This window comes from Aethalodelphis obliquidens, unplaced genomic scaffold (genome assembly GCF_003676395.1).
Source record: "Aethalodelphis obliquidens isolate GAN/ISIS:26980383/991018 unplaced genomic scaffold, ASM367639v1 scaffold35, whole genome shotgun sequence".
NCBI classification, from domain to species: domain Eukaryota; kingdom Metazoa; phylum Chordata; class Mammalia; order Artiodactyla; family Delphinidae; genus Aethalodelphis; species Aethalodelphis obliquidens.
Window position 1 is genome coordinate 9,709,101 of NW_020837979.1, and position 20,112 is coordinate 9,729,212.

Consider the following 20,112-nt stretch of genomic DNA (forward strand, 5'->3'; position numbering starts at 1 on the left):
GATAGGGATTTAGAATATGATGGGCATATAAAAAATCAGTGGAAAAAGATTTCAATACATGGTTGATAATGTCACTATGTGAAAAAATTACAATGACAGAGGCAAAGAACAAGTTTAATAAAAATAAATGCCAGATGGGACTTATTCAAATGAAAAAAAAAAAAGAAAAGACAAAAAAGCAAAAAGAACTATAGAAGTGTTAGAAGAAAATAATCTTTTTTTTGGCCACGCCACATGGCGTGTGGATCTTAGTTCCCAAACCAGGGATCAAACCTGCGCGCCCTGCAGTGAAAGTGTGGAGCCTTAACCACTGGACCTCCAGGGAAGTCCCTGAAGAAAATAATCTTGAGATTCGAAAGCCCTTTCCAGTCATGATACCAAAACCATGTAACTTTGATTTAACTACATAAAAAATAAAACAAGGCTGAAAGTCAACAAAGAAGATATCTGCCACAAGTTTCTAAGGGTTGATATCCTTATCATCAAGATATGACAAAAACTCTTATAAATCAACACAATTTTCAAAAATCCCTTACAAAAATGAACTGAAAAGGCAATTTACAAAGAAGAAATAGAAATGGTCATAAAGCAAATGAAATCATGCTCAACCTCGCTAGCAGTACAATAAATGCAAATAAAAAACAATAATGAGCCTTTTGGGTTTTTTTGGTCTATCACACTGGCAAAAAGATTGATGACAACCATCACTGGCAAATGTGTAGACAAAAAAGCACTCTCGGCTGCTGGAGATGGGAGTCCAAATAGGCATAACTTTCCTAAAAGGAAAAATGGCAAATTCAATCAAAATACAAAGGTGTAAACCCTTTGCACCAGCAATGAGCATTCAGGAATTTATTTAAGGGGAATAACCAGACAGTCTACAAGGTATATGTACAGACTGATCACAACACAGGGTCTTCTTTTCTAACAGAATCCCTGAATATAGCAATGAATCAGCTAGAAGACTACATTTTCCAAGCCCTCCTTGCAGGTAGGTGTTGTCAAGAAACTCAATTCTGGCCAAGGAGGTATAACTGGAAGTTTTTTGTGTAACTTCCAAGAAACCTTTAAAAGACTGCAACTCATGCCTTTTGACTTCTTCTTTCCCTTTCCTCTTTCACTGCTTGGAATTGTTAATAACGAAAGATCTAGCAGCCAATCTAAGCTAAAGAGATAACAACCCTAGGAAGAGCTGCTCGCACCTACCCACAGGGTAAAATATTAGATAGGGCCCTACCATTCCTTGACTGCCCATCTCCACACTTCCTCCACACACAAGAGAAATATGCTTCTACCTTATTTAGGCCACTATTTTGGAGCTCTTCTGTAACTCATAGCGGAAGCTAATCTTACCTTCTTTGCAATGTCATTTATAGTTATTATAGGTTGGAAACCTAAATGTCCATCTAAATGAGACTGGAATACTATGCTACCATTGAAACAGACGACCCAGAACTGAGCTGGGCAATAGGGCAGGCACTCACCACCTGTGCCTACTGACACTTGAAATGTGACCAGTCTAAACTGAGATGTGCTATTTAAGTGTAAAATACACACTAGAATTTGAAGACTTAGCATTAAAAAAAAAGAAAGGATTTTAAAATATTGATTATACGTTGAAATGAGACAATATGTTTGATATATTGGATAAAATAAATTATTAAAAATAATGTCACCGGGCTTCCCTGGTGGTGCAGTGGTTAAGGATCCGCCTGTCAATGCAGGCGACACAGGTTCGATCCCTGGTCCAGGGAGATCCCACATACCGCGGAGCAACTAAGCTCGTGTGCCACAACTACTGAGCCTGCGCTCTAGAGCCCGCAAGCCACAACTACTGAGCCCGTGTGCCACAACTACTGAAGCCTGTGTGCCTAGAGTCTGTGCTCCACAACAAGAGAAGCCACTGCAATGAGAAGCCCGCACACTGCAATGAAGAGTAGCCCCCACTCGCCACAACTAAAGAAAGCCCGCACGCAGCAATGAAGACCCAACACAGCCAAAAATAAACAAATTAATTTTAAAAAATTAATAATGTCACCTGTTTCCCTTTACTTTTAAAAAATGTGTGTGGTATAATAAAAATACATATTTGGTCTTTATGCCAGTCCTTGGCACAGAGTTCCTAAAACTCCTAGAATTTCCTGAGTGACAGGAGTGTCTTTTGTTATTCATAACAAGGCCCTTTCAAACATACTTGAGTTTATGCTCATGAGGTCATGGCTTGGGGAGGGGTGGGTGCTGGTGGCCAGAGGAACCAGTGATTAGAAGGTGGAAACTTTTAGTGCCCCCCACCCCCTCACCTTCAGGGAGGGAAAAGGAGCTAGAGATTGAATTTAATCACTGACGGCCAATGATTCGATCCATCGTGTCTATGTAATGAAACCTCCCCAAAATCCCTAAAAGACAGGGTTTAGGGAGCTTCTGGGTTGGCCATCACTTGAAGTGCTGGCAGGGTGGTTCCAGGAGCACATGGAAGAACCAGGCCCCACTCCCTCCCTCTCCCAATACCTTGCCCTGTGCACCTCTTCCATTTGGCTGTTCCAGAACTATATCCTTTATAATGAACTGGGAAGCAAAAGTGAGGTGTTTCCTGAGATCTGTGGTCCCTCTAGCAAATTATTGAACCTGAGGAAAGGTGTGGGAACTTCCAAGTTTAGAGCCGGTCACACAGAAGCACAGCTAGCCCCGGGGACTTGTGACGGGCATCTGAAGTGGGACAGTCTTATGGGACTGAGCCCTTACCTTGTGGAGGTCTGTGCTAACTCCAGGAGCTAGTGTCAGAATTGAACTGAATTGTTGGATACCTGGTTGGTTTCAAAGAATCAGTGTGGAAAAACAACATGTATTTGGTGTCAGAAAAGAAACACACAGTTGCTGTTAGAAGTGGTGCGAAGAAAAACAAGACAGCTCAGTGTCGTTACTAGAAAATTTTAAATTACATTTGTGGTTTGCATTATATTTCTATTGGACAGCACTGACCTATATATATTGGCACAGAAAATGACCATGCTATATTATGAAATGTGAAAGAAATAGGCCATAAACATGCATATATAGTATGTCCACGTCTTAGTAAAGGATCGTATATTTGTGGAAGTTAACACAAAGTTAACTGTGGTTTTGTTTCACAACAAATAATAAATACCTATTAATTTTTATGATCAACATTAATCCACAGAACATCTTCATTGTGGGATAACATTCTAGGGCTCAGCTACATAACAGCACTTCACAGGTCTCCAGAACTATAATACACAGTATCTTTCCCATGCTCTGTCCCTCTAAAATTGAGGCAAATTCTATATCCTAAGTCATTCACTAGTCAATTGATCAAAGACTACATCTTAGTGTTTTCTTATAAATGAAAAAATGTCTTGAAGAAGAAAAAGGAAAGAATAAACAAAAAAGACTGACCTCCAAGTACGTTCTGGGAATAAGACCTTTGTTTCCTTTGGTATTCTTAGCCATCCACCAACCATCAGGGTTTTTTTCAATTATAAGGAGAATTTCCCCTTTCTTAAAGAAAATAAAAGTAAAAATTTTTAAACTAAAATTTACCCCTAAATTCAGAATTATCAACATGAAAACTATTTTCAAAAACAGAAGAGCGTCTACTCTTTTTACCATTTTACTACCAGGTAACTTTGATAACAGAATTTCACCTGACTACCGCTTGTAAATCTTAATTATCACTTATTTTATTTAAACAGATTGAGTCTTTGAAAAGTTAATATCAGGAATATCTAATCCAGGAATACAGGTAGAGTTTTCTTACTACGTTAGGTACGAAAATTTATCCTTCAGTTAGCTTCCAGTCTGTTTCGACTACCTTAAATGTAAGGTCTCCGACTTGCTGAGCCGTAAAATCTCCAATAGCAACGTATTCTCCACTTGCGGCCTCTTCATCTTCTTCTTCTTCTTCTTCTTCTTCTTCTTCTTCTTCTTCATCTTCTTCAGCAGAACTGTCATCGTCCTCTCCTTCAGTAAGCGCCCCAGTTCTGCAAAAAATAATTCTTTGACAAGGGTCACCTGAAATAACGTATAAGAACAGATCCAGATCGAGTACGAGTATAACTTCTACATATAGAACTGGCCTATATTTGGAAGTGGCAAATAAAGGGAATAAAGGGAAAGTGCAACTAAGCTTCTACCATCTAGCAAAGAATATGTGGCCGAGGAACTGAGAGTGATGAGGAGTTAATATATCTGAGGAACGTATGTGACCTGGTGAAGCATGTGCTGGACTGGAGGCCAAGAGACTTGCACTGAAATCTTGGATTCATCCATTCAGCAGACGCTGCTTGAGCATTATTGTACAGTGATTAGAGCACGGGCTCTGAGTTTAAGTTCTGGTTCTATCTCCTTCTCACTGAGTGACCTTGGATAGGTTTCTTTTAATCTCCCCATTTCTCATTGGTAAAGTGGAGATAATAATAGAACCTGCCTCATAGGGTCATCATGAAGATGAGAGGAGTTACAAACTTGCAAAGTGTTTACAACGGTGTCTGCAGGCTTTCAATAAAAGTCGGTGGTGATGATGATATATGTCAGGTTCCATGTCAGACACAGTAGATACAGAGAAAAACGAGACACAATTCCCTGTCCTCAAGGAGGACAATGAAACAATCTATCAGACGGATAAGTACTATGTAGTTCAACAGATACTGCAGTAGAGGTAAACACGGGATACTAAGGAAGCACACGAGAGACACCTAACCTCGACTGCGTGGGTGGAGATCAGAAAGCCTTAGAATTAGGTCTTGAGGGATGAGTTGGAATTAATCAGGTAAAAGGGGAGTAGAAAGGTAAGGAAGGGAGTGGAGAAAGGAGGCTCAAGCTCAGGGAACCTCAAGTAGCTCACGAGGGTAGGACGAGGCTTGGGAGAAATAAGCAAGAGATAAGACTGAAAAGAGGTGAGCAGAACGCAGCCCATGTGAGCTTTACCTCTAAAGGTGGTCCCTAAAAATGAAGGAAGGGAAAGGCACGATCTGATCTGCACTTCAGGAAGTTGATCAGGCTATCACATGGGCAAGAGATTGGAAGAAGGGCTAAAGGCAAAGATGGCTGTTAACAGTGAGACATGAAACAGTTTAAACTAAGAATTAGGGATGAAGAGAAAGGTGTTTGGGAAAGATACTGAGGAGGGAAGAGAGAGGAGCTAAAATACTAGCTTGGATAAGTCGTTAAGTCTCCCTGAGCTTTATTTATTCATTCAACATTCAGCATTTACTGGGTACCTACTGTGTGACAGACACTATGTGCTAGGGGTGTAACAATGAACAAAATAGAGGTCTTTGCTCTCCTAACGCTTACATTAGAGAAGCTTATCTTATCTTAAAATGGGATAACAGAGGCTTCCCTGGTGGCACAGTGGTTAAGAATCTTCCTGCCAATGCAGGGGACACGGGTTCGAGCCCTGGTCTGGGAAGATCCCACATGCCGTGGAGCAACTAAGCCTGTGCTCTAGAGCCTGTGAGCCACAACTACTGAAGCCCGTGCACCTACAGCCGGTGCTCCACAACAAGAGAAGCCACCGCAACGAGAAACCCACGCACCACAACGAAGAGTAACCCCCACTTGCCACAACTAGAGAAAGCCCACACGCAGCAACGAAGACCCAATGCAGCCAAAATTAAATAAATGAAATAAATTTTTAAAAATAAAAAATAAAATGGGATAACAATACTTTGATGCAAATGGACACTGCTAACCATTAAAACTAGCCAAATAGACCCAAATGGCTCTTATTATGCTAATAGAGTAAATTTCAATTAGTGATTTTTCAATGTCAAATTAACCTTGCATTCTAGAATAAATCCCACTTCGTCATGATGTACTGTCATTTCTATATGCCCTGGATTCTATTTGCTGACACTTCATATTGAGTTTGTGCATTCACTCATGAAGGCCTTGTATTTTTCTTATAATACTCTTATCAGGTTTTGATATTGAAGTTATCTAGCACTCATAAAATGATTTGGGAAATATTTCTTTTTCAATTCTCTAGAAAGATTTTATAGTACTGGTATTATTTCTTACTTAAATGCAGAAATTTATCAGTGAAGCAACCTGAGAGTTTATTCTGTGGAAAGGTTTTAATTATATATTCAACTTCTTTAGTAGATATTTTGGTAGTATTATTAAGATTTTCTATTCATCTTGTGTAAATTGAGTACATTTTATTTTTCAAGCAACTTATTTTATCTAAATTTTCAAATTTATTGGCATAAAGATGTTCATAGTATCTTCATGGTACCTTTTTAATTTCTGTAGACTCTGTAGTGATTAGTTTTCTTCCCTGTTTTATTGTTGTTGTTTTCCTTCTCTTTCTCTTTTCTTAATCAGTCTTGCTTGGAATTTACCCATTTAATTAACTTTTCCAAAGAACCAACTTTGGGTTTATTGATTTTATCTACTGTATGTCTGTTTATTATTCACTGTCTTCTGCTCTTTATTATTTCCTTACTTCTATTTTTCTTGGGTTTAATTTGTTATTCTTCTTCTGGCTTCTTAGGTTGGAAACTTCAGTAATTAATTTTCAACTTTTCCAAACTATGCATTTGAAGTCATAAATTTCCCTCTAAACACTGCTTTAGCTGCAGCCCACAGTTGTATTTTATTATCATTCAAAATATTTCAAGATTTCCATTGTAATATTTTCTTTGACCTTTAGGTTACATAGAAGTATGTGACTTAATTTGCAACCATTTGGAGACTTTCATTTTTCTGTCATTTGAGTTTTTTTAAAAATTGATATATAATTGACATATACCATTGTATTAGTTTTAGATTGTCACTGAGTTTTAATGTAATTCCAAGTCATCAGACTATACACTACATGATTTCAATCCTTTGACATTTGTTGACAATTGCTTTATGGTCCATTATGATTCATTTTGGTTAATGTTATACACGCACTTGGAAGAGAGGTGTATTATCTAGTTGGATACAGCATTCTACAAACATATTTTTAATTAGGTAACAGTGGTTAAGGTTTGTGGATTATATAGCTCTCCTTCAGTGCTAACAATTTTTACTTTATACGTTGTAAAGCTATGTTATTAGGTGTCTACACATTAGGGACAATTTTTTCTATTGAATTGATGCTTTTACTATTATAAGATGTATTTATCTATTAAACTACTTTTGACCTTAAAGTCTTCTCTGACTGATACTACTATAGCTGTATCACCTTTGTTTTCGTCAGGGTTAACATGGAATACCTTTTTCTAATCGTTTACTTGCAACCTACCTATGCTGTTTTAAATGGCCATAAAGCACAAGAAGGTTGTGATGTGCCCTAATGGAGAAAATAAGTGTGTTAGATTTCTTCAGGCATGAATTATAGGGCTGTTAGCTGTGAGTTCAATGTTAATGAATCATAACATACATTAAATAAGGTATCTTTAAACAGAAACACACATAAAACAAGGACATGTTTTACTCAGGTTTCAAAAAAAACTGTGACCAGAGCCTCACAGGAACTTAGCTGTGTATTTTCCCTGTAAGCCATGGTTTAGTATTCAGTATTGGCAGCAACTTTATGGAACATAACCACAGCAAATAATGAGAATTGACTATATATTATAAATTCTTAAATATATATTTTGCTTTACACAATCAAGTGTTCTCTAAAGACATTTAGAAAAGAAGAAACAGGCTTTTCTATTTACCCACATACTGGTGCTCTTCATTCCTTCTTGCAAATACAGGTTTCCTGTGGGATCATTTCCTTCTTGCCTAAAGGACTTCCTTTAGCAAATTTCTCAGCATTTGTTTGACAAATTTTCTCAGCTTTTGTTTGTCTGAAAATGTCTTTATTCTACTTTAATTTCTGAAAGACACTTGTGCTGTACACAGAATTCTGGGTTGATAGATTTTTTTTCTTTCAACCCTTTTATGATGTCACTGCATTATCTTTTGACCTGTATTTTTTCTAACAAGATGTCAACATTAACTTGAATTGTTGTTTGCCAGTACATATGTTTCTTTATTTCCCTGACTGCTTTTAAGATTTTCTATTATTTTTAGTTTTCAGCAGTTTAACTCTGATGCATCTATGTGTAGTTTTTCTTATATTTATTATTTGGGGTTGCCTGAGGTTCTTGGACCAGTGAATTGATAACTTTTTTAGATCTCAATTTAAAAATGTATTGAAATATTTCTTGTGCTCCATTCTCTCTCTCCTCTCCTTCTGGGACTTCAATTTACACATATGCTATAACTTATTACCATGTCCCAGATCTTTCTTACATTTTGTTCTGTTCTTTTCGTTCTTTTTTTCTTTTTGTGCATGAGTTTGAAAGTTTTTCATTGCTCAGTCTTTGGGTTCACTGATCTTTTCCTCTATTGTATCCAGTCTTGTGTTAAACCATCCAATTTTTTTCTTTTCATATATTGTTTTTTAGTTTCAGAATTTCCATTTTTGTTGGTATTAGTTTCCATTTCTCTGCTTAAGATTCCTCTCTAATCAAGCAATCTGCCCATCTCTCTAACATATTGAAAATAGTTGTTTTATAGCTCTGGTTTGCTAATTCTCACATCTGGGTCATCTAGACTTCCAATGATTATTTTTTCTCTTTATTATAAGACATTTTCACCTTTTTGAAGCTATATATTGAACCAGATTTAGAAAGTCCTCAGCCGTTATTCCATCAGATATTATATTTTGCAGTTGTAGAATGTTCATTTGGTTATTTTCTACATGAGTTCTCTTAAAATATGCCATGTTTTTTCCATTCCATCCATCTTTTCTTCTATTTTCTTCATCATATTAATCATATTATTCAGAAATCCTTGTCAGCTTACTCTACTATCTGGCTCAGATTTGGCTCTGCTTTTATTGACTTTCACTGCTTAATTATTATTTATTTCCCCCTTATTTTTTGCATTTCTAGTCATTCTTTAAAAATTACTAGACATTGTGGGTAATACATTTAGAGACTTTGGATTATGTGGTCATCCTTTAAAGAGTGTTGAATTTTGTTCTGTTATACAGTTAAATGATCTTGTTCCTGTTAAGGTCTGATTTTAGGCTTTGTTGGAAAAGATTTACTTCAGTTTTTTTTTTTTTTTTTTTTTTTTTTTTTTTGCAGTACGTGGGCCCTCTCACTGCTGTGGCCTCTCCCGCTGCGGAGCACAGGCTCCGGACATGCAGGCTCAGCAGCCATGGCTCACGGGCCCAGCCACTCCACGGCATGTGGGATCTTCCCAGACCGGGGCATGAACCCATGTCCCCTGCATCGGCAGGCGGATTCTCAACCACTGCGCCACCAGGGAAGCCCTACTTCAGTTTTGTCTGTATTCCAAGATCACAGTTCTTAATATTAGGGTGTTTTCCTTACTCCTAGGGCATAGGCCTTACGTGATCTCCAACTAAATGCCTGAAGCATTCACCAAGGTATCTTTACTCCAGCTAGGTACAAACTCAAATATTTTTCCAGGATTCTGTGGCCTCCAAAATCTTTTAAGCTTTCAGTCTCTCAGCAGGCGCTTTCTGCCAGGCCTTCTGGAATCATGCTGTGTAGCCCAGGAGTCCATTTAGATTTCTGCAGTTGTCTCTCTGCAACTCTCTTCTATCTCTCCACTCTCTCCACAAGTACCAGCAGCCTTAGCAAGTCCAGAATTTTATCTCTGCCTCCTCAGCCCGGTGAGACTGCAGCTCCCTGTTTGGGATTCCTGCACCACCGCCCATAAACTAACTCCAGGAAGAGGGTCTGGGTAAATGCAGGACTCAGCTCGTGTCTCCCTGTATTAACGGTATCAACCCTGCTTGGTTGATGTTCAATGAGTTCAAACAGCCATTTTGTATATTTTGTCCAGATTTTACAGTGTTTATGGTAGGAAGGGTAAGTCCAATACCAGCCACTTTTGTCATTCTCAGTACTGGAAATCAATGGAAATTCTAGAATCCTTGCATCTATATTCTTTAGCATTTTTTCCCAGGATACAGTGTAAAAGTATGGGAACAGCATTTGAAGAGTCTAAATAGTTGACTTTTTCCTTTTTTCTTCCTATGAATTGGGTTTGTTTATACTATCAAGTTTTCTTTCCATTTTACAAAGGCTATTATTAACATCCACTCCAGCAGGAAAAGAATGCATGTTTCTGCTTCCAATTTTTAAAGAATATTTATAAAAGGAGTAAATAAATATGCAAATAGACAATCCAAATAATTTTCTTTTTACACATCAACACTGACATTAAAGGCATGATCCTTATTTTCTTTTTTTAAAAAATTTTTAATAAATTTATTTATTTTTGGCTATGTTGGGTCTTTGTTGCTGCGCGTAGGCTTTCCCTAGTTGTGGCAAGCGGGGGCTACTCTTCATTGCGGTGCGTGGGCTTCTCATTGCAGTGGCTTCTCTTGTTGCGGAGCATGGGCTCTAGGTGTGTGGGCTCAGTAGTTGTGGCTCGCGGGCTCTAGAGTGCAGGCTCAGTAGTTGTGGTGCATGGGCTCAGTTGCTCCACAGCATGTGGGATCTTCCCGGACCAGGGCTCGAACCTGTGTCCCCTGCATTGGCAGGCATATTCTTAACCACTGCGCCACGAGGGAAGCCCATGATCCTTCTTTTCTTTTTTTTTTTTTAAATATATTTATTTAATTTGTTTATTTTTGGCTGCACTGTGTCTTCGAGGCTGTGCATAGGCTTCTCTAGTTGCAGTGAGCAGGGGCTACTCTTGGTTGCAGCACGTGGGCTTCTCACTGTGGTGGCTTCTCTTGTTGCAGAGCACAGGCTCTAGGAACGCGGGCTCAGCAGTTGTGGCTCGTGGGCTCTAGAGCACAGGCTCAGTAGTTGTGGCACACGGGCTTAGTTGCTCCGCAGCACGTGGGACCTTCCCAGACCAGGGCTCGAACTCGTGTCCCCTGCATTGGCAGGCGGATTCTTTTTTTTTTTTTTTTGCAGTACGCGGGCCTCTCACTGTTCTGGCCTCTCCCATTGAGGAGCACAGGCTCCGGACGCGCAGGCTCAGTGGCCATGGCTCACGGGCCCAGCCGCTCTGCGGCATGTGGGATCCTCCCAGACCAGGGCACGAACCCGTGTCCCCTGCATCGGCAGGCGGACTCTCAACCACTGCGCCACCAGGGAAGCCCTGCAGGCGGACTCTCAACCACTGCGCCACCAGGGAAGCCCTGCAGGCGGATTCTTAACCACTGCACCACCAGGGAAGCCCGATCCTTATTTTCTAACATCTGTTTATTTAGCTCTTCCGATCTCTGTTTTGTTTCCCCAACTAGCTTATAACTTACCTGAAAGCAGAGATTATGGCTTCTACTTCTTTACATCTCTCATGGGATCTCACACTTTCTATTATACACAATAAATAAATGTTGACTAATTGTACTGTTACTGCCATTTGTTTTTATCTATATATGACTTTATTCTGAGTCAAACATTAAAACTGTTGGTGACATAATATCTGAAAGAAAGAAAGGAAGGAAGGGAGCATTACTCAGTGACATTTTCTCTACTTATGGACACAGCAAGTTCCTGCAGTTGGTGGGTAAGCTTATCCAAAAGATTGTGTTCCTCCTCTTTCTTCTGATTGTAACTCCCAACAGGGGCAGGTTCATCAGCCTATGAGAGAATATAAGTCTATTTTACTAAAAAAATAAAAATTTCAGTTTCCGATTACATTTATGTTAAAAGTAAAAAACTCCAATAAGTCCTATAAGACAAAGCAAATATTGATACGAGACTATGCCTACCTTAGAGAAATAACTTTAAAAGAAATGTAGATTGTTATGTTGGAATGCAAACCAAATGACAAAATAAATGTATACCTCCTATTTTTTTGTTTTGTTTTCTTGCTTGGTATTGCAGTCCCTCTATAGTCAGTAAGGGACAGGTTCCAGACAGAGGACTGAGTCGAAAACACAAGTGCCAAGTCCAAGTTCTGCCACTTACCGGCAGTGAGACACTGGGAAAGCTGCTTCACCTTTGGAAGCCTCAGTTTCCTCATTTATGAAACAGGAATAGTTAGGTTTTCAAATTTAGGGTCAGTCTGCCTGCGGAATTACAGTTTTGTGTCACTGGAGAAATGCAGAAGAGACACTCAGTGACCCCTTGTCTCAGACGCAGTAAAGGAGATCCACATGCAGGCAGGCAGATGACTTTCAAATGCCTTCCACCCTAAATGCTCTGTGAGTCTCTGGCCCGGACACCTAGCTGAAGCTCAGGCTCATATTAAAAGAGGAAATCCTGATGGGAACTGCCCAGAGTAAACTCTAGTTTGCCCTGTTTCTGCAGAGTCACCAATATCAGGGCTGCCATGTGATAGAAGAAGTTTCTCTACCACTTACCCTCAGGGCCAGATTATGTACTCTCCCCACAATGTAATTAAAATGAAAACAATTCTAAACTGTAAAACATAAAACTTACGCAATGCAAAAATAAAAATAGCTCCTTCCAGGTTTTTCCGAGTCCTCAATGCTGGGTGAGTTCATTAAAGCTGAACTTTTACCAGGATTTGGAGCCCTGCCTTTTCTGCTCCCAAGCACATTCAGTAAGCCCATCGGGCAGGTCAGCACTGACCGCAGTTACACTTCATAACTTATGTGAACCCAGGAACTTCCCCCTCTAATGAACTTCCACTTAACAAAATATTTGGGTAAAAACGGAATTTTTTTTAACATGATTAACCATAATACTTACTTTGCTTAATTTTTGAAGAGTATTTTTATTTTCATCTATTGCCTGTTTTAATTGGATACATCTAAATTTTAAAAAAGAAAGAAACAAAATATTGATTTTTTAATTGTCAGAACGAAAAGCTATTTTATAAAATCATACATAAGTCTTTAAGCAGGTAAAGCAATTTCTTTTTTTTTTTAAAGCAAGCATCTGCCATTTTTTTGTTTTTTTTATTTATTTATTTATTTATTTATTTTTGGCTGTGTGGGGTCTTCGTTTCTGTGCGAGGGCTTTCTCTAGTTGTGGCGAGCGGGGGCCACTCTTCATCGCAGTGCACGGGCCTCTCACTGTCGCGGCCTCTCTTGTTGCGGAGCACAGGCTCCAGACGCGCAGGCTCAGTACTTGTGGCTCACGGGCCTAGTTGCTCTGCGGCATGTGGAATCTTCCCAGACCAGGGCTCGAACCCGTATCCCCTGCATTGGCAGGCAGATTCTCAACCACTGCGCCACCAGGGAAGCCCAGGTAAGGCAATTTCTATTGCATGAATGATGTTTAAAAATTCATATGTAAATGCCTTTCCATCCATTAGCTTGGGTGATGCTCATAGTCAAGATCTCAGGTATGAGGTATGATAACCAGAACGCAGAAAACTTCAGTGACTCTGGGCTTCAGTTTCCTATCTCTAAAATAAGGAAAGCACTGGACTTTAAAAATGCTTCTCCAGCTCTAAAATTCCATAAACCTAGGATGCAACCAAGACGACAAAACTAATAATGACAATAACAGCTAGAATTTACTTTTTGCATCACAAATACTGCTAAGCAGTTTACAAGCATCACCTCATTTGAGTCTCATAACAAACCTCACTCCAGTTGAAGAAAGTGAGGTTCTGAAAAGTGACCAGAGCTAGTCAGAGGGAGAGTAACCATGTGAAGGCAGAGTTTAGGATTCTACAGCTGGCCTCTCCCCCCAACAGCACACTCCCCTTGTGAACATGGCCCATCCATATGGGTACAGTGTTTTAGATATTTCATGGACAGCTCACATAATTTGGCTTAAGTCTTAGACACCCAAATTAGAAGTATGAAAACGACCGAGTTTGGGGTTAGTGGAGGCAAACTATTATATATAGAATGGATAAACAACAAGGTCCTACAGCATAGCACAGGGAACTATATTCAGTATCCTGAGATAAACCATAAAGGAAAAGAATATAAAGAAGAATGTATATATAGGTATAACTGAATCACTTTGCTGTACAGCAGAAATTAACACAACACTGTAACTCAACTGTACTTCAATTTAAAAAAAAGAGAAAAAAATGACTGAAAATGGGCTACAGCTAGTTATGAGTTTTCCAAAATCAAATGTTTTCTCCACCAATAACCTGAAAAAGTCATTATTTTTTATGCTGAGTTATTTTTTTTTCTTCCACAGACTGATAAAATGAAATAAGCAGTGAAAAGGGGGACAAAAATCCTTTGTGAAAGAGGCAGAAAAGACAAGTAGAAACATCAACCTGCAGCTGACCCTGCTAGTTATCTACCCCAAAGCCCTTCTGCCACCCTCCTCCATGCTGGCATGCTTGGCCTCCCACTGACACGCAAGTGATCAGCCTCCACTGCAGGCAGGGTGCGTGTATGGCCCAGCACTGGCCAATGATACATAAAAGAAATGTGTTGGGCAGTTCCTCCCATTTTATTCTCCCTGATGGAGCAGGTAAAGAACCATCATCCTTTCTGCTTTTAGGTAATGATGACTGGGGACTTTGTAATGGTATGCAGGGCTGTCACTGACAAGCTTAAGATGACTGAGCAAAATGACAGGAAGGGCTGGTCCTTTAGACCTGTAAACACAACAGTAGAAGAACCCATGGCAACTCTCTAGAATAATCAGCTTAGTCCCTCATTCTTAAAAAAAAAGATAATCCAAGGACCATTGGGCATAATGAAGAAAACTAGCAACATGGAAGATAAAATTTAAGACTAACCAAAAGTAAAAAAATCTGAGCCCAGAGGAACCAAAGACAACTCAGAGAACAGAAAAGAACTTTAAAAAAAAAACAACTCCCAATCACGGAAGTATTAATGAGATAACCTAAAAACAGGAACGCAATGCTAGAAAACAGAAAAATTAAAGAACAAGGAAAAACACTTGTAAATTAACAATACAGCTGCTGAAATAAAACATCCACGGAAAAGTTAAAAGAAAAAGTTGGCTGCTCTCGCCTTCTGAGATGGCCCACACTCTGTGGAGTGTGTTTCTCTCTAAATAAATCCACTTCTTACCTATCACTTTGTCTCTCACTGAATTCTTTCTGCGATGAGACATCAAGAACCTGAGCTTCATTAAGTTCTGAGACCAGGTGTGTGATCTCAGTTAAAAGACCGTGGGTTAAAGTCCCAATCTGGGTTTTGGCTGGGTCTGAGACCCGGCCCATGGGTTCAAATCCCAATCTGAGTTGCACGGTTTCAGAAGGTTTGAGGAAAAGGAACACTGAGAAAGGCTTGTGCAAGGTCAGTATTGGCTAAGATAAGACTGAATTTAGGGACTTCTCTGGCAATCCAGTGGTTAGGACTCTACACTTCTACTGCACGAAGCACGGGTTCGATCCCTGGTCAGGGAATTAAGATCCCGCAAGCCAAAAAAGAAAAAAAAAAGTGTCAAGAGAACCTTTCAGGCATAAACAAAAAAGCAAAGAAACAAAAACTAGTGGGGAGAGACCTAGAGGAAAATTCCAGGAGGTTCAATACCTGACTCAAAGGTGTTTCAAGAAGAAACAAACAGAAGTAAAAAAATTATCTTTTAGTAAAAGAAACTCTCCCAGAGCTCATGAGAGACAAGAGTTTTCAAACTGAAAAGACCCTTTGAGTGTTGAGAAGAATTAAAACAACACCTAAATACACCGTGACAAAATTTCAAAACACCAAGGCTGAGGAGAAAAGCCTCAAACAGAGATCAATTACAAAAGAATGACCATGAAACTTGTCAGCATCACTGGGTGTAAAGGAACCAGACAATGTCTTCAAAGGTTTAAGTAGAAAATTTTTTTACTCCATATCTACCCAATTATTAATCAAACATAAGGGCTGAATGTTTTTTCCAGACATGAAAATATCAATGTGTATTTTAAAATGACTGTGAGGGGATTTTTTATACACAGAGAAGACTATTACTTGGGTATAAAAATAATTATTAGCTTATTAAAATAAAATTTAAAAATCTAGTTTTCCCTGGGACTTCAATTCAGCATATAACTCTTATTCTATTTTAAAATCTAGTAAAGCAAGTACAATTACCTTCCCTTTTTCTTTCATTATTGTTTGATTAATTCAACTTGAGCTAAATTCCTCAAATAATCAATCCTACTAATGAAGGTAGTTAATTAAATTCCCACATCTTAAAATTCATTTAAATTTTATTTTGCTTTTAAGCACTCTGCCTGACTTAAGTAAATTTTTTTCAAATGTTCTAATGAATCATTTAAACTAGCAGCACAAATCTCACATCCATTTGAATGTTATAAATTCTTTAAAGACCCAAAGCATACAGATTATTTTAATGATGTCCTAAACTTAATACAAAAGTAATAATAGTCTAATTTGATTTAGTTCATCATGTCTATGTAATTTTAAACTCTAGTTAATTTTAAACTCTCCCAAGGATTAAAAAGGAAATTCAAAACAAAACAAAAAACAATCATCCATCATGAGAACAGTTTTCCCATCTCAAGAGAGCTAAGGTCACCATCCCAAGCAAGGCAGAATTGCTAATAGACAGAGACTTCTGACAGGTCACAGGATCTGGGGCTACATAGGCCAAGGACTTACCACAATTTGACCTACGCCACTGATGTTCACTCTGAGCTGTTTTTATAGTTGCTGTCACAACAAGAAGTCCATAACCTTCAGGCTTAGGTTGTTTGCTCTTAGACCCAAATTATACCATGACATAATTCTTGCATTTGATTCAAATGGACCAAAGGCTGCAACTCCACTGAGACTGTAGTGAAGTTCCTTCTCTTGCTTAACTAAATTCTGCATTTCTTGGACAAGTTTCTAGAAACATACAGCCCACCAAAACGGAATCAAAAAGAGCTAGATAATTTGAACAGACCAATCACTAGAAGTAAAATAGAATCTATAATTTTAAAAACTCCCTGCAAACAAAAGTCCAGGACCAAATGGCTTCACTGGGGACTTCTACCAAGCATACAAAAAGAACTATACTGATCCTTCTCAAACTCTTCCAAAAGACTGAAGAGGAGGGAACACTCCCAAAGTCATTCTATGAAACCACCATCACCCTGATACCAAAATGAGACAAAGATAACAACAAAAAAGAAAATTACTGGCCAATATCTTTGATGAATATAGATACAGAAATTCTTAACAAAATATTAGCAAACCGAATCCAACAACACATAAAGAAGATCATACATCATGATCAAGTTGTCAGGGTCACACAGATGGTTCAACGTATGCAAAGCAATGTGATACACCACAACAACAAAAGAAAAGACAAAAACCACATGACCATCTCAATCGATGCAGAAAAAGCATTTGATAAAATTCAATATTCAATCATGATAAAAACTCTTACCAAGGAACTTCCCTGGTGGTGCAGTGGTTAAGAATCTACCTGCCAATGCAGGGGACATGGGCTCGATCCCTGGTCTAGGAAGATCCCACATGCTGTGGAGCAACTAAGCCCGTGCACCACAACTACTGAGCCTGAGCTCTAGAACCTGTGAGCCACCAACTACTGAGCCCATGAGCTGCAACGAGTGAGCCCACATGCCACAACTACTGAGCCTGTGTGCTGCAACTACTGAAGTCTGCGCGCCTAGAGCCCATGCTCCACAACAGGAGAAGCCACCAAAATGAGAAGCCCACGCACTGCAACAAAGAGTAGCCCCCCCACTCACCGCAACTAGAGAACGCCCGCACGCAGTAACAAAGACCCAACGCAGCCAAAAGTAAATAATAAATAAATAAAATTTTAAAAAAACCTCTTACCAAAATGGGTAACATATGTTGAGGAAACATATGTTGAGGAAACATATCTCAACATAATAAAAGCTACTTATGACAAACCCACAGCCAACATAATACTCAATGGTGAAAAGCTGACAGCCTTCCCACTAAAATCTGGAACAAGACAAGGATGCCCACTCTCACCACTTCTATTCAACTAGTATTAGAAGCCCTAGCCACAACAATCAGACAAGAAAAAGAAATAAAACGTATCCAGATTGAAAGAGGTAAAATTGTCATTATATGCAGATGACATGATATTATATATAGAAAACCTTTAAAGACTCCACACAAAAACTACTAGAACTGATAAAGAAATTCAGCAAGGTAGCAGGATACAAGATTAACATACAGAAATCAGTTGCATTTCTTTACACTAATAATGAAATATCAGAAACGGAAAATGATAAAAAAATATATATATATCAGAAAGGAAAGTAAAAAAAATAAATCCTTTTTAAAATCACATCAAAAGGGACTCCCCTGGTAGTGCAGTGGTTAAGAATCCACCTGCCAATGCAGGGCACATGCGTTTGAGCCCTGGTCCTGGAAGATCCCACATGCCACAGAGCAACTAAACCCACGCACCACAACTACTGAACCTGCGCTCTAGAGCCTGTGAGCCACAACTACTGAGCCCACATGCCACAACTACTGAAGCCCACGTGCCTAGAGCCCGAGTTCTGCAGCAAGAGAAGCCACCATGACGAGAAGCCTGTGTGTTGCAAAAAAGAGTAGCCCCCGCTCGCCACAACTAGAGAAAGCCCACACGCACCAACGAAGACCCAACAAGGAAGACCCAATGCAGCCAAAAATAAATAAATAAATTTATTAAAAAAAAAAATCACATCAAAAATATAATAAAATACTTAGGAATAAACCTGAGTAAGGAGGTGAAAGACTTATACTGAGAACTGTAAAACACTGATAAAGGAAACTGAAGATGATTCAAAGAAATAGAAAGAATTAATACTATTAATTGGACTGGAAGAATTAATATTGGATTAGACTGGAAGAATTAATATTATTAAAATGACCATACTACCCAAAGCAATCTACAGATTTAATGCAATTCCTATCAAATTACCCATGACGTTTTTCACAGAACTAGAACAAGTAAACCTAAAATGTATATGGAACCATAAAAGACCCAGAATTGCCAAAGCAATCATGAGGAAAAAGAACAAAGCAGGAGGCTTAACCCTCCCAGGCTTCAGACAATACTACAAAGCTACAGTAATCAAAACAGCATGGTGCTGGCAAAAAAACAGACATATGGGTCAATGGAACAGAATAGACAGCCCAGAAATAAACCCACACACCTACGGTCAATTAATCTTCAATGAAGGAGGCAAGAATATACAATGGAGAAAAGACAGTCTCTTCAGCAAGTGGTATTGGGAAAGCTGGACAGCTGTGTGTAAATCAATGAAGTTAGAACATACACTCACAATGTACACAAAAATAAACTCAAAATGGCTTAAAGATTTAAATATAAGACATAGAACCACAAAACTCCTGGAAGAGAACATAGGCAAAACATTCTCTGACATAAATTGTAGCAATGTTTTCTTAGGTCAGTCTCCCAAGGCAATAGAAATAAAAGCAAAAATAAACAAATGGGGCCTAATCAAACTTACAAGCTTTTCCACAGAAAAGGAAACCATAAACAAAACAAAACGACAGCCTATGGACTGGGAGAAAATATTTGCAAATGATACAACCAACAAGGGCTTAATTTCCAAAATATACATACAGCTCATACAACTCAGTAACAGAAAAACAAACAACCCAATCAAAAAATGGGCAGAAGACCTAAATAGACATTTTTCCAAAGATATACAGATGGCCAACAGGCACATGAAAAGATGTTCAAAATCACTAATTATTAGAGAAATGAAAATCAAAACTACAATGAGGTACCGCCTCACACTGGTCAGAATGGCCATTATTAAAAAGTCTACAAAAAAACAAATGCTGGAGAGGGTATGGAGAAAAGGGAACCCTCCTACACTGTTGGTGGGAATGTAAATTGGTGCAGCCACTATGGAAAACAGTATGGAGGTTCCTCAAAAAACTAAAAATAAAGCTGCCCTATGATCCAGCAATCCCACTCCTGGGCATATATCCAGACAAAACTCTAATTCGAAAAGATATGTGCATCCCTCTGTTCACAGCAGCACTATTTACAATGGCCAAGGCATGGAAGCAACCTAAATGTCCATCAACAGATGAATGGATACAGAAAATGTTATATATATATATATATATATGTATATATATATATGTATATACACACACACACACACACACACACACACACACAGTGGAACACTACTCAGCCACAAAAAAGAATGAAATACTGCCATTTGCAGCAACATGGATGAACCTAGAGATTATCATATTAAGTAAGTCAGAAAAAGAAAGAAAAATACCATATG

At 38.7% G+C, this 20,112-nt stretch overlaps 1 protein-coding gene across 5 annotated transcripts in view; it reads right to left on the minus strand.

Annotated features, from left to right (window-relative positions):
• Window positions 1-20,112, minus strand: part of NPHP1 (nephrocystin 1) — a 105,216-nt gene that overhangs the window by 76,273 nt on the left and 8,831 nt on the right. For 3 of the 5 annotated variants that reach the window (XM_027129007.1, XM_027129011.1, XM_027129010.1), the window contains exons 5-8: window positions 12,657-12,717; window positions 11,455-11,579; window positions 3,830-3,998; window positions 3,415-3,516 (exon numbers count right to left, since the gene is read on the minus strand). In XM_027129007.1, coding sequence (XP_026984808.1) covers window positions 3,415-3,516; window positions 3,830-3,998; window positions 11,455-11,579; window positions 12,657-12,717 — 457 coding nt within the window. Of the gene's footprint in view, window positions 1-3,414; window positions 3,517-3,829; window positions 4,014-11,454; window positions 11,580-12,656; window positions 12,718-20,112 lie in introns of all 5 variants that reach the window. The other 2 variants (XM_027129009.1, XM_027129008.1) reach the window with 1 other exon arrangement.